Source organism: Diabrotica undecimpunctata, chromosome 5 (genome assembly GCF_040954645.1).
Source record: "Diabrotica undecimpunctata isolate CICGRU chromosome 5, icDiaUnde3, whole genome shotgun sequence".
Lineage (NCBI taxonomy): Eukaryota > Metazoa > Arthropoda > Insecta > Coleoptera > Chrysomelidae > Diabrotica > Diabrotica undecimpunctata.
The window spans coordinates 53,558,390-53,577,136 of NC_092807.1; the positions used below are offsets into that span (position 1 = coordinate 53,558,390).

General features: G+C 34.1%; 1 protein-coding gene across 1 annotated transcript in view; it reads left to right on the top strand.

The window, feature by feature from the left end:
* The window catches only part of LOC140440630 (O-acyltransferase like protein-like), a 78,179-nt gene extending 66,844 nt beyond the window's left edge, over nucleotides 1-11,335 (top strand). The window contains exon 9 of the mRNA XM_072530997.1: nucleotides 11,059-11,335. Within this exon, the coding sequence (XP_072387098.1) occupies nucleotides 11,059-11,223 (165 nt within the window). The 3' untranslated portion in view covers nucleotides 11,224-11,335. The remainder of the gene's footprint in view (nucleotides 1-11,058) is intronic.
* The last annotated feature ends 7,412 nt before the right edge of the window (nucleotides 11,336-18,747 follow it).

Genomic DNA, 18,747 nt, shown 5'->3' on the forward strand with positions numbered 1-18,747 from the left:
AAACTCATTATCTTCAAAAATGTTTTCATTGACGGGATAGAGACCGCTCACCTCAAATCCCTTCTGGATATTAGATGTAGTAAATGCTTTTGGAAATGCCTTACCTGCAAGTTCGACTATATCGTAAATCGTAATAGGTTGTCCAGGGTGCATAATCATCCACTCACTACAGGCGGTATGATGATGATGATGTCTAAGTCTACATCAGGTAATAGACTAATAATACAAATGCCATACCTTACTCCGGGTTCTACACTAAATTTAGGGCATAGTGCAAACAGTTGTTCTATATCTTTAGGTTAACCTATATTGCTTAGATTTTTTAACCAATTTGGTTTAGTTTTTAAGAAATTGTTTTGAAATTTGTTTCTTAGTTGAGTTGCTTTATTGTTAAGAAATAATTTATTATATGCTCTCAGTTGTCTACTAGAAAGTTTAGTGAAAATTGATAAGGTACATTTTTTAATGATAAGTTTTTTGTATTTATCTAATTGTTTATTAGGTTTAGCTATTTTTTTATGATTGAAATTGATCTTACAATTTAGGAATTTTGTACTTAGTTGTTATGTAAATTATTTTAATGTCAAATCCAGTGCTTGGGATTGCTGTCTATAAATAAGATTCTCTATAGGTTATGCAGCTTTCTTCTGAAGATGAATTCGTAGGTAAGAGTACGGCTTTAGCTTTTAATATTCAGCTGCTAACTAAATGAATACATTTTCGATATTTATATGATGTAGAGTAGGCAGCTGTGATCACCTTATTGTAATTTGAAAGGTATGGATTTTCATGACACTATCAGTAGACTAAGACTACAACCGAAACATTTAAGAGCAGCTACAATAGTGTAACAAAATGGTGAAATTGTATAATTTACAATATAAGATAAAACACTTTCTTGTGTGAGGTTGCAGCATAAAGTTATAAAAAAGGTCTCGACATGTTCTTTGTAGTGAATAGAAAAAAATAGAAAATAATCCTGAAAAACTTCCTTATACACCACTTATAAAATCCACGTTTATATCTACATGTGGCAATTTAAAAACTATTTATTTAATTAACAAGCATTTAAGAACAAACAATTATTAAAATACACATATTAATAATAGTAATAGGTTGTCCAGGGTGCATAATCATCCACTCACTACAGGCGGTATTATAATAAGTTTTCATCGGTCCAAAAACTGTTCGATCGAGCGGTTGCATTTTGTGGCTGGTGTGGGGATGAAACGTTATCGGTAGAATTCCATTCTTCTTACAGAAATTAATGACACTTACATTCACGTGGCTATCGTGATTATCCAAAAGTAATATAACTGGATTTTCAACTGTTGGTTTCACATGATTTTTAAAGTGTTGTAGGTATTTCAAAAACAATATTTCGTTTGACCAGCCGGACGAATTTGCACCTCCTATAGTTCCAACTGGACAACCTTTTAGCATGTGAGGCTTAAAATTAACCCTCGGAAATATCATCATTGGCGGAATATGATTTCCGATTGCATTTATTGAGGCTATCAAGGTTACATTTTGACCTCGCTCTCCACTTGTCATTTGACCTAATTGTTTTATTCCCTTAGGTCCTACAATTTTTGGTGGTACATGGACAGTCGTTAACCCTGTCTCGTCACAATTCCAAATTTTTTCTGGGGAAAAATCTCCACGAGACAAAGCTTCTTTGTAGTTCTTAAAAAAGAAAGATATATTTGTTTTATTGAAGGATGTTGATCTGGCCAAACTTGTAGGTTCTGGTTTACGAAGTGATAAATCTTCATGTCTTCTAAGAAACTGCCTCAGCCATTCCTTGCCAGCTATCTTTTTTTGGTCCCAAGAAGGCGGATAAGACTTGTTATTTGCAGTTGCATACTGGTATGCTAAAGTACGAACTTCCATTTTCGTCAAACCATAGTGGAGGCGTGCAGCAGTGAGAAGATATATTTTTAACTCAGCTTCCTCTTCTTTATTAAAAACTTGTTTTACATTATTGGCAGCAACATAAGAAAATTCTGAAGCCCCCGACTGCCTGAAGGATTTTACGTGCCTGATCAGCGTGGTTTTTGATATGTTATAGCACTTTGCTGCTTCCCTAATTGATAATTCACCACTTATGCATTTATTTGCGGCTGCAGTTAAATCCTGGGCATTTAAATGTGGTCTTTTGATACCCACTTTACTTCTCGGCATTTTAAAATGACTATCTGTAACAATAATAAAAGGTTTTTTGGTAACAGACACACCAATTAATTTAAATAAAAGTCAAAATAATGTTAATTCGTAATAAGATTGTACCTTGGTCCGGTCCAAGGTACACGACCTACCGGTGACCCAAGGTACACAACGTAACAATTTCAGCTGTTTTTTGTTTTCTAATATTAGGTTATGCGTTTAGACAAAAAATACATTTATGATTATCAAGCGTAAATATATATTGTCCATTACAGATAATAATAAAATATATATATTTACATTTGAAGCGGATTTTAACAGATAACAAATAGGTAAATAATTTACTTACGATCAAACAAAACACAAAACGCTCTGCAAGTCACCACGCTGCAATTTTTTGATAAGTGTATTTAGATGCCATCTACCGCTGATATTATTAAACCACTAATTCAACCAAATCGAAGAGAAATCTGCAGTGGGTAAGAAAGAAAGTCAACTGACCCGAGGTACAACCCGGTCCGAGGTACAACACTCTCCCCAACATATCTCAACATAATAGTTTTTTTTACAGCATTTTCAGAGATCTATCACGTTATTGATATTTTAAAAGTACAATAAGAAATATGCTAAACTGACCAAAGCGTAATTCCTATTTAGACATAGTAGTTAACGATATCAAAAGTCATTGTGAATACGTGTACAGCATTTATCTGATAGAAGGCTAATATACAGGTGATTACTTTAGGAAGGATTTGCATTGGCTTACAACACCACCATTAAATGGGAAACAGCGGTAGAACAACGATAGTCACGAGTAATGCATTCAAAATAATAGCGATATTGCAAGCAATTTATATGTATCTGAATAATAAATGTGCAAGTCTGGATTTGATTCTGTTTCTAATTAAGTCAGATACAATAAATTGTTTTACTAAAAGAAAGTTATTTGAGCAATAATATTAAATTACCTTCACCAAAAAGAATTATATTTGATGCAGTTGACGCAGAAAAAATTAGGTAAATAGTGAACATATTGTAAACATTTATTGTAAATGCAATTGGTCACCCAAATAAATAGTACAGAAAATAAGTAATACTTCAAATAGACGATGCAATTAGTGATTATTTGGGTGCAAACAGGCTTCGTAACGAACTTGCATATTTTATTTTGTCATTTTACTAATATATTGCTAACTTTTTTTGTTCAATATCTTGCTCTATTTTTCATTTTATAAACATAAAATAACGTATAAAAATATATATTAGTCTAAGTGCCAGGTGAGGATGAGTATGCACTTTTCTGTTCCCTCGGTATCTTGACAATTTTTTGTGTTTTTGTTTTGTGCTAGATTTGATTTTTCGAGAGTATCAGGCTGAGAACCCGTCAGATAATTTGTAATTAACAATTTAATTGTTTAAGTAATTGTATATCCTAAATAATTAGCGGTATATAATTTTACCACAATATAAAAATGGTTCCTTTTAAAAAAATTAACAAAATGGTGGTTGGTAAACTTTGATCCGATTGTTAGAACCGGAGTTATAACAAATTTCGTGAAACACAATTGCAAAATAGGCATTCGATGGGGGGAAGTTCGACTTGAACAGAGCGGACGTGTTTTGAAAGGAGTAACTGACCTGGTAATCAACAGAGCTTATTAGCTCTCGGTGGGTAAGACACCGTAGATGGCACCGGCAGATTGTTTTTGACAAAGCGAAGAGCTGTTTTTATAGGCTCCTCGCGGAGGCTATTAATAACTTCGCGTTTGTGAAGATTATTCGGGTTAACCACAGGTTTCGGGTTTGACATTTGACAAAGTCGGACAGAAACGGCCCCTGCTTCTGTGGTTAGAGAAACTGCAAGTGGATCCCTCCCTGAGAAATTAGGGAGTGAACAACTGCGTAGGTCCCTGGGACGGCACCCAGAATCCGATCTGGCAGCGGCCAGCTCGTTAGAAAAAAAAACAAAGACGTCTAAGTAAAGATATCAAAATTTCTCGAACAATTACTGTTCACGGCCGTAAGGCATCTATGGGCGAAATCCCCTCCCCCACAAGCTCCGAGACGCAGGTGCCGGAGCAAGAAACAGAAGAAGACGACATCCCGTCGCTATTTTTTCTAATAACCTAATTGACTTAATATTATAACCGACAACGCGATGAAAAATTGAGATGAGGACACAGAGGATACGAGAAGAAATCGAAATCACTCCGATTCGGAATCCGAGGAGTAGGAAGCAAAAAGAATTAAAGAAATGGAGAAGGAGAACAACGAAAAAATGGAAAAAGCAGAAATGCTCCGGGCCATTGATAAATTAAACAAAGCAATTATATTACAACAAGAACATTACAACAAGAATATGAAGGAAATGAAACTTTAGATGAAGGAGCTGCAACGGATCATCCATGAAAAAGATCAAGAAAATAAAAGGCTAACAGATAAAATTCTGGCCTTAATTGAGAACAACAAGAAGGGAACAAAACCAGAAAAAGGAAAAAAGACCGAGATTCCGGTAAAAAAAACGGAATCAAAGTCAAAATCCAAACGAAGACAATTGAAAAGGAAAAAACCAAGGAAAAGACAAAGGCAACCGAAAAGGAAAAGGATAAAATAATACCAATAATAAAAAATCAGGAAACAGCAGAAGACATGGAGACTGACAATGCCGAATGGCAAATATACTCAGTCAAAAAAGGCTCAGACAAACCTCGCACAGAGGAAGTGGTCCAAATCAGTGTTGCCGAAAGGAAAACTGAAATCATCCAAAAATGCAAAGAAAAGGAAATGGACAAAACAATAAAGCAACGCCAAGCAAAAAGGCAAGAAAAGGAATCTCAGCCGAGCACTAGCAAAGCTGCAGAAAAAACCACCGAAGAAACGAAACAGACAAAAACAACAACAAAAGGATCGCCAAAACCACCGGCGATCATACTGAAAACGGTAAAGCGAACACCAAAAATTTTTGCAAAAAGCTGCAGACAAAAAGATTGTCTCAGTAAACAAATTTGCAAAATCAGGGCGTTCAATCGTCATTCAGACAAAAACGAGACGGGAATAACCTAGAAATGGTGTCATACCTGGCGAACACAAGGTTCAGAGTTCGGATTGGACCAACCCTATCCAGGCTCGGAGTCCTGGAAGCTGGAGTGCCTCAGGGAGCAGTGCTATCGCCGTACTTATATACTATATTCACAGCTGACACTCCAACAGACCCGAGAACACTGGTTAGTCTGTACGCGGACGATACAGTCATAGCAGCTAGCAGTAGAGATTCTAACCTAGCTGCCAGCCACCTGCAAAGTGCTCTGAATAGATTCCAAAGATCGTGCATAAAGTGAAAAATTGCCCTGAACCCCGAAAAGATACAAGCCGTCATGTACAGACACCTAAGAAGTAGACCGGACAGGGAGATCACCATAGGCAACACCCCTGTAGAATGGACAAACGAGGCTAAATACCTCGGAATCATACTAGACAAAAAGCTTACTTTCACAGAACATGTAAAACAAGCAGTCTACAAAGAAAAAGCCCTAAGAAGTCAACTCTTCTTACTAATAGGCAGAAAGAGCAAACTTCGCTTCAAAACAAAAATCAGAGTACTTAACAGCATAATACTACCCTCACTAACATATGCATCTGCCGCATCGGGACACACATACAAAAGTAACAGGAAGAAAATCCAGATAGCCCAAAACTGGATGATCAGAGAGGCATTAAACATACCAAAATAAAAAAAAGAATAAAAATAAAATAAAATAAAGAAATGAGATAGCCAAAGAGGAGTCAAACCAATGTATTTTAGACAGTGAGCACCAAAAAATGAGGCAGAATTCCTGCAACCAATCAAGAGACGGTTGGTTGGATGAGCTTGGATGGTTGTAGCAATTCAGTCACAGTCTGGCGAGACTAAAACGATAGTATAAAAGACCAATATACACCTGGGAATGCACACCCCAACGCAAGCACACATAGTATTAGTTTGGATATAGGAAAAAAATACAAAACCCAAAGAACATATACACGGAGTGTGTGAAAACAGTATACATTTGGAAATGCACACTCCATAGTTAAGTTAGATTAGTAGTAGTATTTTAAGACAAAAAACAAAAATTCGCTCACTGTCTAAACAAAACCATGTCTTCTTTCGAACACCAAAAGTCATCTGCTGTTTGGTATAAAAACATCAAAAAAACCCAATTTAAAAGTATAAAAGGCCCGTCAGGCCTTTTATACCAGCCGTCAGGCATAGGCCCCTCAGGCAGATCGAATGCTGATCCTATCGCGAATTCCGAGCACCGAGGTCATGTGCGTCATACATGGGCTCGGTGACCAGACCCTACTCGGGTGCTCAGCCGGCGAGAAGAACAAAATTTATTTTGCCAATTCGGCGGCTGAGTGTACGAGCACACACTATTTTTCGGACAGAGTCATTAGCCCAGGCTGGTGGCTCTCTGTTCGAAACACACACTTTTTATTTTTAGGAACACCAGTCCCGATGTCAAGTTAGAGTAACTTCTATAGAGTCAGTTAAGTAAATGGGGAGAAAAGCCGACATGTGTACTACCCCTAAAGTTAGGTGTGGCTTAACCACAGTCAATAAAAACAGAGGGTGTCCCATTACCCAGGGCACCCAAAGTAACTTTCAGATCATAAACCTCCTCACGTAAGTCACACGTTGAGGAGGTGAGGTACTTCACACGTTCAATAGCGAAGTGTGACCGGTTTGATTTTCGGACGTGTGGATCCCACTTTATAATGGTATACACATGTTCGTTAGAGGCAGGGTTGATCACATGTGTGTGTGTGTGTGTGTGTGCTTTTGCTACAACTACTTTTTTTTTGCTTTTTGACGACCTTAAAATTCTGAATATATATGTCAGACCTAGTCTCTTACTAATCCTTATAAAATTTTCTCTCCTTTATATTTTTCCCGACGTCCATTGACTAATATTATTCTCTTTTTTTTTTAAATGTCTTTTTCGAGGTAAATGTTTTGATCCTGAAAATACATTAAATTAAATTTCAAATACTTTTTCACGCACGTACGTATAATTAATTCCCCCTTTAATATTTAAATACGGATGTAATTAAGTGACAAACTCTAATTAAATTACATCTGTATTTGCTTATTACATAGCTGTGTGCAGTTTCCAAGTGTTTGGGGTATGAATGTACCTACTTGATCAATATTGAATACTGCTATTTAAGTCGAACCCCATTTAACACGTGTTTAAATTCCAGTAACTGCTGCTTTTACATACAAGATTGTGTAAGTTTCTGGTTTATATAACACGATATTATATAACCTGATGTATTCAGCAAACATTGGGTAAACTGATGGTGAATGGTTACTTTATAGAAATTTAACGGTAAACTTAAGGAAATAGGAACTAAAAACTAGGAAATAATATCGTCTCCAGTAATGCTTAATTAATATTTTCCAAAAAATTTTATTTTATTTGATTAAATTATGTATCTTTAATAAAAATTAACTACAATTTCAATAAAATACATTTATTTTGGCGTTTCGGTTTCCACTTCAGAAATGGACGGTCTTTAATAAACAAATTAAACACATTATTTGGTTTTGACACTTGGTAATACTTTGTAATCAAAATAAACATAAATATACTTAATAATTAAGTAATAAAAAATCTTTTTTACTTTATATGTTTGGTCGCTAACAAAAAGAGAAATAAATAAATTGCTAGTGTGGGAACGTAAAATTCTTCAAATGATATATGGCCCTTGCAGAGACAGCGTAACAAACGAATGGAGGGGCAGATACAATAACGAGCTAGAGTCTCTATTCGGAAAATCTAGTCAGATATATAAAGGCCAATAGACTCAGAGGGGTAGGGCATGTGATACGCAGTAACGACAATCGCCTTATAAACAATGTGTTCTGGTAAAGTCCAGAGGGAAGAAGGTCTGTAGGGCGGCCTAGAAAATGGTGGAAAGATGCAGTCAAAGAAGATCTAGAGAAAATGGGAGTGCGACAATGGGAATTACTGGCACAGGATCGACAAACATGGAAGGCAATAGTAAACGCGGCAAAGACTCACTAAGAGTTGTAGCTCCATTGATGATGATGATGATTATTATATACAGTGCTAGTCAAAAATCCGTTCCCACCTCGTATCTTTTGAACGATTATCGTTATAATAGTGAGAGGTAATAAACAGAGCAGACGTAGGCTTCTCAACTACTCTTAACAGATGACGTAATAGTGACAGATGACGTTACAACGCCCTTGTGACAAATAATTTTAAATAGGACCTTATAGCAAGTGATACCTTGTTTGAAATGTATTGAAAATATCCATTCAGTCATAACAATTTTGTTTAAGTTTAAGCTCATTTTGATGAATAAATTAAAAAAAATACTAAAATTGTAGCTTCTCATTTAATTAATAAATATTTGATAACCAGTTCTTATAGTAAGTGTTCAAAATGTGCTCCATCTACTTCCTGACAGTAATGCATCCTATTTTTTTAACTCTTGCCGTACTCGTTCTACATCTACCACGATATTCCTTATCTAGGTAAAGTCGTACTGTACCATAATGGTATACAGCAGGGAGCACTATCTTGTTGAGACGTTATTTCCAAGTTGCCGAATTCATCTGGATTATCCTCCAGAATTTCATCTATTAACGGTTCAATTCCATTTTGTAACATATCCAGATACACTTCATCGGTTAAGTTAGTATTGAGAAAAACAGGCCCAACCATGTGATTTCTTAAAATATCTACCCAAGCATTTTTTTTTTTTTCAAATTGAATATGTGTTTCACCAAAGACGCGAGGATTTGTGTCACTTCAATATCTCACATTGTGTGTGTTAACATTTCTATTGAGAGGAAAAATACTTTCGTCACTAAAACAAATTGTTTTTATGTAATCCATCTGTTGGTTAATTTTATTTGACATATCTTGACAGAATTCTAGTCTTCGGTCGGGGTCATCATCTAAAAGTTATTGCACAATTTTTAGTTTGTATGGATGAAATTAGTTTTCAGTCAAACTCGGTGTACTGTCTTTTGACTGATTTCATAGATAGATGCAACTTGGGCTGTAGAAGAAGTAGTGTTCAATACCATTTCTGAAATTATGTCATTTTTTTGTTATCACTAATTGTTAGTCGACCAGATCGTTTGACATCTTGAACACTACCTGTTTGTTTATACAATCGAAGAAACTTCCTCAAATAAGTTCTCGATGTAGGGCGATCGGGGTACCTCTCCTATTAAAAAGATGTATCGCTGTATAAAAATTATTAATCCAGCTGCTACATTTTCGGCTACAGTACGTACCATTCTGCCTTGGTAAAAATTTTAATGTCTCGTTAAACAATAAATAAACTAAACAAGAACAACTAACTAAAAACAACTTGACTAAACTTGAATTGACTAAATTAAGCAGAAACAAAAACTAAATATTCAGTATAAACGCGTTTGCAAACTAAAAACAACTAGAGAATTGACAAACGTCAACTTTTTTGACAAATAACCAAAGGCGGACGTTAGTATTTATATTTTAATTTAATTTTATTTTTATATTAAATGCTAAACTAGAATTTTAGTATTTATTTAATTTATTCGTCAAAATCATCTTAAATCCAAACAAGATTAGTATGATTAAATAGGTATATTAAAATAATTGTAGTTTTGCATTTAATTAATAAATATTCTAACGTTCGCCTCTGGTTAATTGTCAAAAAAGTTGACGTTGACTTAAAAAGAGAATTGGAAAACGTCAACTTTTTGACAAGTAAACAGAGGTGCAGATTTTAATATTTATTAATTAAATGCGAAACTACAATTTTAATATTTATTTAATTTATTCATCAAAATTAGTTTAAACTCAAATAAAATTAAAATGGTTGAATAGGTATTGAAAATCGAGGTATCACTTGCCATAAGGTCGTATTTAAAATTATATGTCACAGTAGCGCTCTAACGTCATCTGTCACTGTTATGTCATTTGTTATGACTAGTTAAAAAGCCTACGTCTGTTTGCTGGTGGGAACGGATTTTTAACTAGCACTGTATATATTATATAGTAATTTAAATATAGAGGGTGATTCAGCAATTCTTATCTTTAATAAAACACGCTTTATATTTTTATTTGTTAAAAGATGCTTACCAACTTGCTCTTAACAAACCAATTATGTAGGCTTTATTATGAATCATAAAATATTAAATTTTGAAATTATGTATAATTTTCGTCAAGACGTCACATAATGGTATTCTTTTAAAAATAGGCAAACAAAAAATTAATTTTCGAAACTAAGTATCAATATATTTAGTTTTGTATTTAATTTCTTGTTACAAAGTATACATAATTTTAAAATTTTACCATGTGTTATTCACAATATGTATTGAGTTTGTTATTTTACTAAACATGAAGATGATGGAAAATCCTAGACTTGCATAAATCACCCTGTACATTCAAATTAAATTTAAACGGCTTCCTACAGGTTCCCGTAAACACTTCGTCTCAGGGCCAACAACCCCAATTTAGGACTCTTAAATTGAGATAAAGTATATTCTGTCTGAAACTTAAACATCATCATGAAATATTATCATTAACAATGGAATTTAAAAATAATTTAACAATATGTAAAGGGTTTTTACCGGCATTTTCAGTGGCTTCACTCATGTATACCTAGTAACAGCACTGATGATCGAATAGTCATTCCAAAAATGGTGTGTGATGTCTCCCGAAAGGGTTCTTTTATAATAATACACGTTTTATAAAGGATTTTTTAAATAAAACTTCTTAAATAAAATTTTTCTTACTTGTTTTATATTAACATGAAAGCATTATCATTATTTTTTTACAGAATTTTCACCTATATTAAAATAAATTTAACATGTTCTTTTTTTAGGTACAAGATGGAATTATAGTTTTAATATTAAGTTTTGTATTTGGTATTTTTGTAACTCTGGTCATAGAGGAACCTGGAATAATGCTCCAAAAGACATATTTACCTCAAATTAGTAAATGGCGAAAAATTTCTCGTGTAGCTAAAAGTACTGAATTAAAAAAATAAATATTGTAAATAATACAGCAGTGTTTATAAAATTTATTATATTTGTAGATAATTTAAAATAATTATTATTTATATGCGTTTATATATTTTTAGAAAAAATTGTAAAATAATAAAAAATATGTCAAGTTTAAGAGTAAAAGTTTTATTTTCGGACGGGTGCGCGGCATTCATTTGCTGCACGATTCAGTATCATCCATGTTAGTCATCAAAAACTCTGATATTGGATTATACCATTTGTATATATAGCGGGCGGGCATGTTTTCGACGCTAAAGTACCTGAGGGTCTTAAAAGTATCCTTGTTTTGGACGCTGCCGGAAGGATTATCGCAGGTACCAGATATTAGATATAATTAGGGTTTAATGATGGTCATTGAAATTTACTTAGTTACTAGTTATTAGTTTGTCAGAGAATAGTGAAAAGTGAACATGGAAATTTCAACGTTAGTAAGTAATCGTGGTAAAATTTTGCTCAAAGTGAACAGTTTTACTTTTTCTCAAGATAAAGTACTAAAATCGGGAGAAACGTATTGGAGGTGCGTAAAACGGTCGTGTAAAGCGAAGATATTCACGAAAGGGCCAGAAAAGTTAGTGATCCGAAGTAATCTAGAACATAATCACGAGTGTGATATCAAGACGCTTAATAGACAGATTGTGCGTAGCAGTGCCAAAAGGAAGGCTAAGGATAATTTGACCGAAAGGCCGTCCAAAATCATACATAGTGCGTTGAAAGAAAATGTAGATTGCTTGAGCCACATGTCTGTTAAAGACGTTAATTTAATACGAAATCAAATATACAGTGAACGGCGAATGGCTCAACCGAAACTGCCCAAAAGTAAAGAAGAAACTATTGCTGCGGTAAATATTATGAATATCAAAGACGAGAATTTTATATTTGCGGTTGAACTAAGTTCTAACATTATCATCTTCTCGTGTAACACTAACATGCGTTTTCTGTGCGGCAGTGAAACGATTTATATGGACGATACATTTAGTTACTGTGCTCAATATTTCAAGCAATTTTTTACCATACATGTATTTATCAATGGACATTATATACCATTGTGTTATTTTTTACTTCCCGACAAATCGGAACAAACCTATATAAAACTATTTAATGTTTTGAAACGCAAATGTGAAGTAATTGGTCTAAAATTCAATCCAAAAATCATTTTCTCCGATTTTGAAATTGCTATCCACAATGCTGCGCGTTTTGAATTTCCAAATGTGCACATTAAAGGGTGCCGTTTTCATCTTATGCAAGCTTGGTATCGTAATATCGGTGGTTGTGGCCTTATTCGGGAATATAAATTGGCAGACAGTGAAATATCTAAATGGCTGAAATATATTTTTGGGCTGCCATTTTTACCTCCCTCAGAAGTCGAAGAATCTTTCATATATAATTTTATGGCTATTCAACCAAAGGATTCAAAAATTAAAAAGTTTTCCGACTACTTATTGGACAACTACATTGGCGACCACGCAACATTTCCGTCGGAGATGTGGGCTGCGATGAGTGAGAGTTTACAATTAACAACTAATGCTTGTGAATCGTTCCACTCGCGTTTTAATGATAATTTTTACCATGCTTATCCAAATATTTTCCATTTTATTGATGTTTTAAAAAATTTTCAAACTGAAACTTACATTAAAATTAATAGTGTCTGTAATAGTGAAAGTAATAGACTTAAAGATCCAAAGAGTAGAAAAAAAATTATGTTCGTTCGAAATAGGATACATGAGTATCAAACTAACTGTATCGATCGATTCCATTTCGTAAAATGTATGTCGTATTTATTTCAAAGTGACAAATAAACATTATCAAGCTTAATCTCTAGAATTTTATTACCTGACTTTCCATTTACATTTCAATTACACCCAGCGTCCAAATCATGTATGCAGAAACAGGTAATTTTATTTTTCAGTGTCGAATTTTAAATTTAGCGTCCAAATCATGCACGCCCTATATAGCATTATCTCGACAAATTATGGGAGAGATCATCTCTTACCTTACTTTATTAGCAACATCTAATTTGTAATGAACGACGAACCTAGTAACCAAATATAGAGCAAAAGATTAGATAAATTGGTTACTTAAATCTCCAATTCATTATCTATCTATAATCAGTTATCTATTCAAAGGTAAATAGAGTTATTTGATATCCAACAGGACAGTTTTCAAATGATTATAACTGAATGTGCCAAAATTTTTACCGAAAATACATTTGTACTCATTTTGCTTATTGTATTACCTTGAGGATGCAAATAAAAATTTGCGAAAGCTTGTCCTGTCTTCCTCTGCATACCAAAATAGTTGTGTTTGACGTTGTATATATATATATATATATATATATAAATATATATATCATCCACCTGTATGCGTTCACTGCTTGCTGGACATAGGTCTCCCTCAGCTCTTTCTATCTGTCTCCATCTAGTTGGTGGGTGTTCTCTACTCCGTATTGCTTCATGCCATGGTATCCACTTTAAAATACGTTTTGTCCATCGGTTATCTGATAATCTGGCGACGTGTCTTGCCCAATTCCATTTTAACGACGTGATTTTTTCGATAGCGTCTGTTGTTTTGTTTTACGACGTATTTTTTCGTTTAGGATTCGGTCTCTTAGAGATACACCCAACATCTGGCGTTCCATAGCCATCTGAGTTACGCGAATCTTATTAACTACCTTTTTGTGAGTGTTAATGTTGCCACTCCATATGTGAGTATAGGTAACACACTACTTAAACGGGAATAACATATTTAGGTAACACACATTGCTCAAAGATTTTTCACTTTAGGCATATGGGTAGATCCGATTTAAATACATAGTTTAATTAAACAAACGCTGCCCAGGTTAATTCTATGCAACGTGGAAGCTCACATGTCTGGTAATCTCTGCCCAACCGAATTTTATGTCCTAGGTACTTATACGATGTAGTCTGCACTATATCACCTCCATCAATAGCAATATTTAGATTTAGCATCAGATTAGTCATTATTTGCGTCTTTTTCATATTAATATTTAGTCCGACCTCCAGGGAAGCGTGATATAATTTTTCAAACATTATTATTATACATACGATCGGCTGTAAGGACGATGTCATCTGCAAATCTCAAATGATTGAGCTTCTTCTCCATTTATGTTAATACCATGCTCGTTCAGATGTGACTTCTTAAAGATATGTTTTAAAAGCGTCGTGAATAGTTTTAGAGAGACTGTGTTTCCTTGCCCTACTCCTCGCTGTATTCAGAATTTATTTGTTTCTTGTTCAGTTAGTCTTACGCTAGCTTTGGAATTTTGGTAAATATACTTGATTATATTAATGTAGTGATGGTCTAGTCGGCATTCTGTCAATGCTTTTAACAGTTTCTGATGGCTTATGGTATCGAATGCTTTCTCGTAGTCGACAAATCATAAAGTTTGTTGTATTCTGCAGACTTCCCTATTAAGTTCATTATCACTAACAAGTAGTTGTTAGTGCTGTATCCCGATCTAAATCTAGCTTGTTTTCTGGGCTGATAGAAGTCTAATTTACCGTCCAGTCTTTTTTTGATACTTTTTGTAAAAAGTTTATGTGTGAAAGCAAACTGATAGGACGGTAGTTTTTTAAATCTGTTGTCTCCTGCTTGTATAATAAAGCCATAACTGCATTATTCTATTGAGAAAGAGTTTTTCCTTGGTAGGCGCATTCGGTAAAAAGCTTAGCCAAAGCCTGGATAATTTTATTTTCACCTAGTTCGATCTAGGTTATTCGAATTTGTTATTTTTCATTTCTAAAAGTGCCGTTTTGATTTCGTATGAAGTTATTTCTGGCATTAATTCTGATCCCTGGTTTGTTATTTTGGACAGGGGCTGATCCTGCCTTTCGTCGATGCTCTTATACATTTCGTGATAGAAGAATAATTCAACAACCGCCAGACATAGATAGAACCCCATTTTGGTTCTATCAGTAGTAATGTTTTCATCTGTGTTTTTTATTTTGTACATATTTTTGTTGCCTGAGTTGTTCGTATTTCGCCTCAAACCTTTTAAACTTTTGTTTTCTTGAATTATTTTAGTTATATTTCTTGTATTGTTTTCTCTTACGTCTTTTCGGATTGACCGGTGGATATCTTTATTTAATTTCTTCATTGTTGTGTAGCCGGAGCCGTATTTTTTCGTCAGCTGTCTTCTTTTACTTACAAGCTCTTCGGTATTTTGGCTAAATTATTCTTTATGGGTCAGAACGGTCCGGCAGCACTCCCTTTCCATTTCTTTCAGAGCCTTTATTATGCCATCATTTGCTAGATCTACATCTTCTACTTCGTCTTGCAAGTCTTGTATATGCCTGGTTAGTGTATTTTCATATAGGTCGTTGTTTTCTGGAGGAATGCATTTCTTTTTTCTTGTTCTTAGGATCATCTTTGTTCGTTGCAATTTGACATTTAATAGTATCTTATCTTGGATTAACCTGTGGTCGCTTATTATTGAAAATTTGTTGAGAACTTCAATGTGTTTGATTATCTCATTTCTGTTTGTTATGATATAATCTATTTTATTTTTGACACTGCTATCTAGGCTTATCCATGTCCATTTATGCTGAGGCTTTTAATCGAAAAAAAAAATAAATTTTTCTGGTGTAAAAAGTTCAGCAATCTTTGCCCTCGTACATTTCTTTCGCCATAGACATACCTACCCATTGCTACTTCTGCATTATCCTGTTTAAACTCCATTTTCGCATTAAAGTCGCCCATAATTATTGTGTAATTTATTGGTGTGGCACGTAACGTTGTTTATAGGTCCTCATAAAAATTTTCAATTTCCTCATCCGAGTAGGTAATCCTTGGAGCATACGTCTGGATTACCTTAGAGTTGTATCTTGCATTTAGTTTAAAGATAAGATATACAATCCTGGGGCTTATGCTGATAATTTCAACTTTATTTTGTGTGTGCTTTCTATGTATAATGAATCCTACTCTACCATCTAAAGGTTTTCTTCACCTCTAAAATGAAATACGTGTCCTGATTTAAGAGTAATTTGGGCTTCTTCTCTTTATCTTATTGCTCCGAGGCCGATGATGTCCCATTTTATGTTTTTCAGCTTTTCCTCCAGTTCCATCATCTTCTGGTCTGATATAAGAGTTCTAACATTGTATGAAGTAATATGCATTTGTCGCTCTTTGTAGTAGCTTGATTTTTTTTTAATAAGGTATCAGAAAAATTGGCCTATTTGAACACGTAGACCCGGAAACTGGAGTACCACAGGGGCGGTCATATTATCCGGTCTGTATAGCATATATAAAGCAGATGTTTCAAGAACACCCGGAACACTACACAGCCTATATACAGGCGACACTGCAATCGCGACAAAACATGGGAACCTAAATATAGCTCTAAAAATCTACACAGGAACCTGAATATACCTGTAAAAATTTAGAGACGATACTAAATACAGTAATGGGAAATAGCACTAAAATTCAGATAAGCCTCAGACTGTTATCTTCAGAAAGAAAAGAGATAGACTAGAAAACGCCTAATGGTAAAAGACAGACACATTTAATAATGTGGTCGTATTAGACCAAATTTAAACATTCACACCACACGTAAACGCGACAGTCCAAAAAAGAACGATGGCTAGAGCTGCAATAAGAAGACTCGGAGGAAAAAAATGCAAATTAGCAATGAAAAACAAATTTAGACTAATAAATAGCATCATATTACCCATAAATAATTTTTCGTTTACAAGGAGACGTACATTTAACAATAATAAAAAGAAGAAACGGACAGTGGCCAAAAAAATGGTTAAGAAGAGCTGGAAATATGCCCAGATACGTTGCTGAAAGCTTCCTGTGTAAAGACTAAAGCAAGTAATGGTAGTAGAGGTGACATTGTAATTGCAACAACAAATAAACAGTTATGCACAAACATTTACTCCCACTTAAGAAAGTGCTTAGGTCACCATTAACGGAAGGAGAATACTACAACGCGATAAATCGGCGCTGGCTCTAGCTCCAATAGTTTTGGTACGTCACATTCATAATAGGTAATTTAAAACATTAGATTAACCTCATATTCTTCATATTTAAATATCGTATCCAGATTTAAGCGTTGATAGACTCCATGATAATTTGCCGACATGTTTCTTTATGTTATGCATCATATAACAACTGGTCTGCTAGTAAACAAGTCCATTGACGAAGATTTTGGAGCAACGAATATTTCTTTCTATCAATGAATCCCTTTTATTATATCTTTCCGTTTAATATTAATAGCAGTATCTAAGATGTGCTACATCTTATTATATGCCTCCAGTTTCTCGTTTCATTCCAGTTTCATGATCCGAGTTTCACATCCCTATAGTAATACGGAATACATCAAACATTTTAGGAACTTAATTTTAGGTTATAGATCTCAGGTTTTAGATTTAGGTCTAAATTTCATTAATATTGACTGTTTTAAATCCTCAACAAATTACCGAAATGCTATACATCTTAACTTCCTATAAAATTGGATGAGGGTAACTATTTTTACAGGGAAAAGTAAAAGAAAAACGTGGACCAAGAAGGCGAAGGATTTACTGGCTGAGAAATCTACGTATGTGGTTCAACACAACAACGACAAATATTTGTAGAGTAGCAGTGTGTAGGGTAGATACAGCTACAGATGGCCATGATGGACGCCAACATCCGAAACACATAGGCACTACAAGAAGAAGTCACTTTAACGTTTAGTTAAGCACACTTTACCGTTAGTTATAATAATTATCACTCTATGGTTTATAATAAATGAAAAATTTCTTATGACTGGAAAAGTGAAATTGATATATGTCAGTGGTTAACAATTCGGGCATGTAGTGTATATGTACATTGATCACAGTGTCCTATCAACAAAAATCAAGATGCATTTTAAAGATAAAGAGTGTATATTTCGTACTCAATTTTTGTATTTTAACGCAAATAAGCTCAGTTTTTATAACGGTCTTAAACAAATAAACGCAGCGCAATTTTTCTATTTTTATGATTCTCATGCGATCAATACAATTGATCACTTTGATAGACCAGCCACTATGGCGTTTTTATTGTTAGAGCCTAATCTTTAAAAATTTTAGCGGAAATTATAGTTTTAAGTTTTGGCAACAAATGAAAGGTATTTGAAATATGGCTTAAAAATGCTGAATTTAAATCATAAATGTGTTGCTTGTGTAAGTCCATTTTAAAAAAGAGGCAAAAGAAATAAATACGACTTACTGACAATCAATTTAATTTTACTACCCAAGACGACCGGTTTCGCTTTCTAAAATTTGCAAAGCATCATCAGGTCAGTGGTACAAAGTAAATTAAATGCTGAAATTACAAAAAAATCCATATTAGGGTGCTGTCTTATAAGGATACAGATCAATATTATGCCAATATTGGCATAATTACTGTAACTTTTTTGATGTGTATCCTTATAAGACAGCACCCTAATATGGGCTTTTTGTAATTTCAGCATTTAATTTACTTTGTACCACTGACCTGATGATGATTTGCAAATTTTAGAAAGCGAA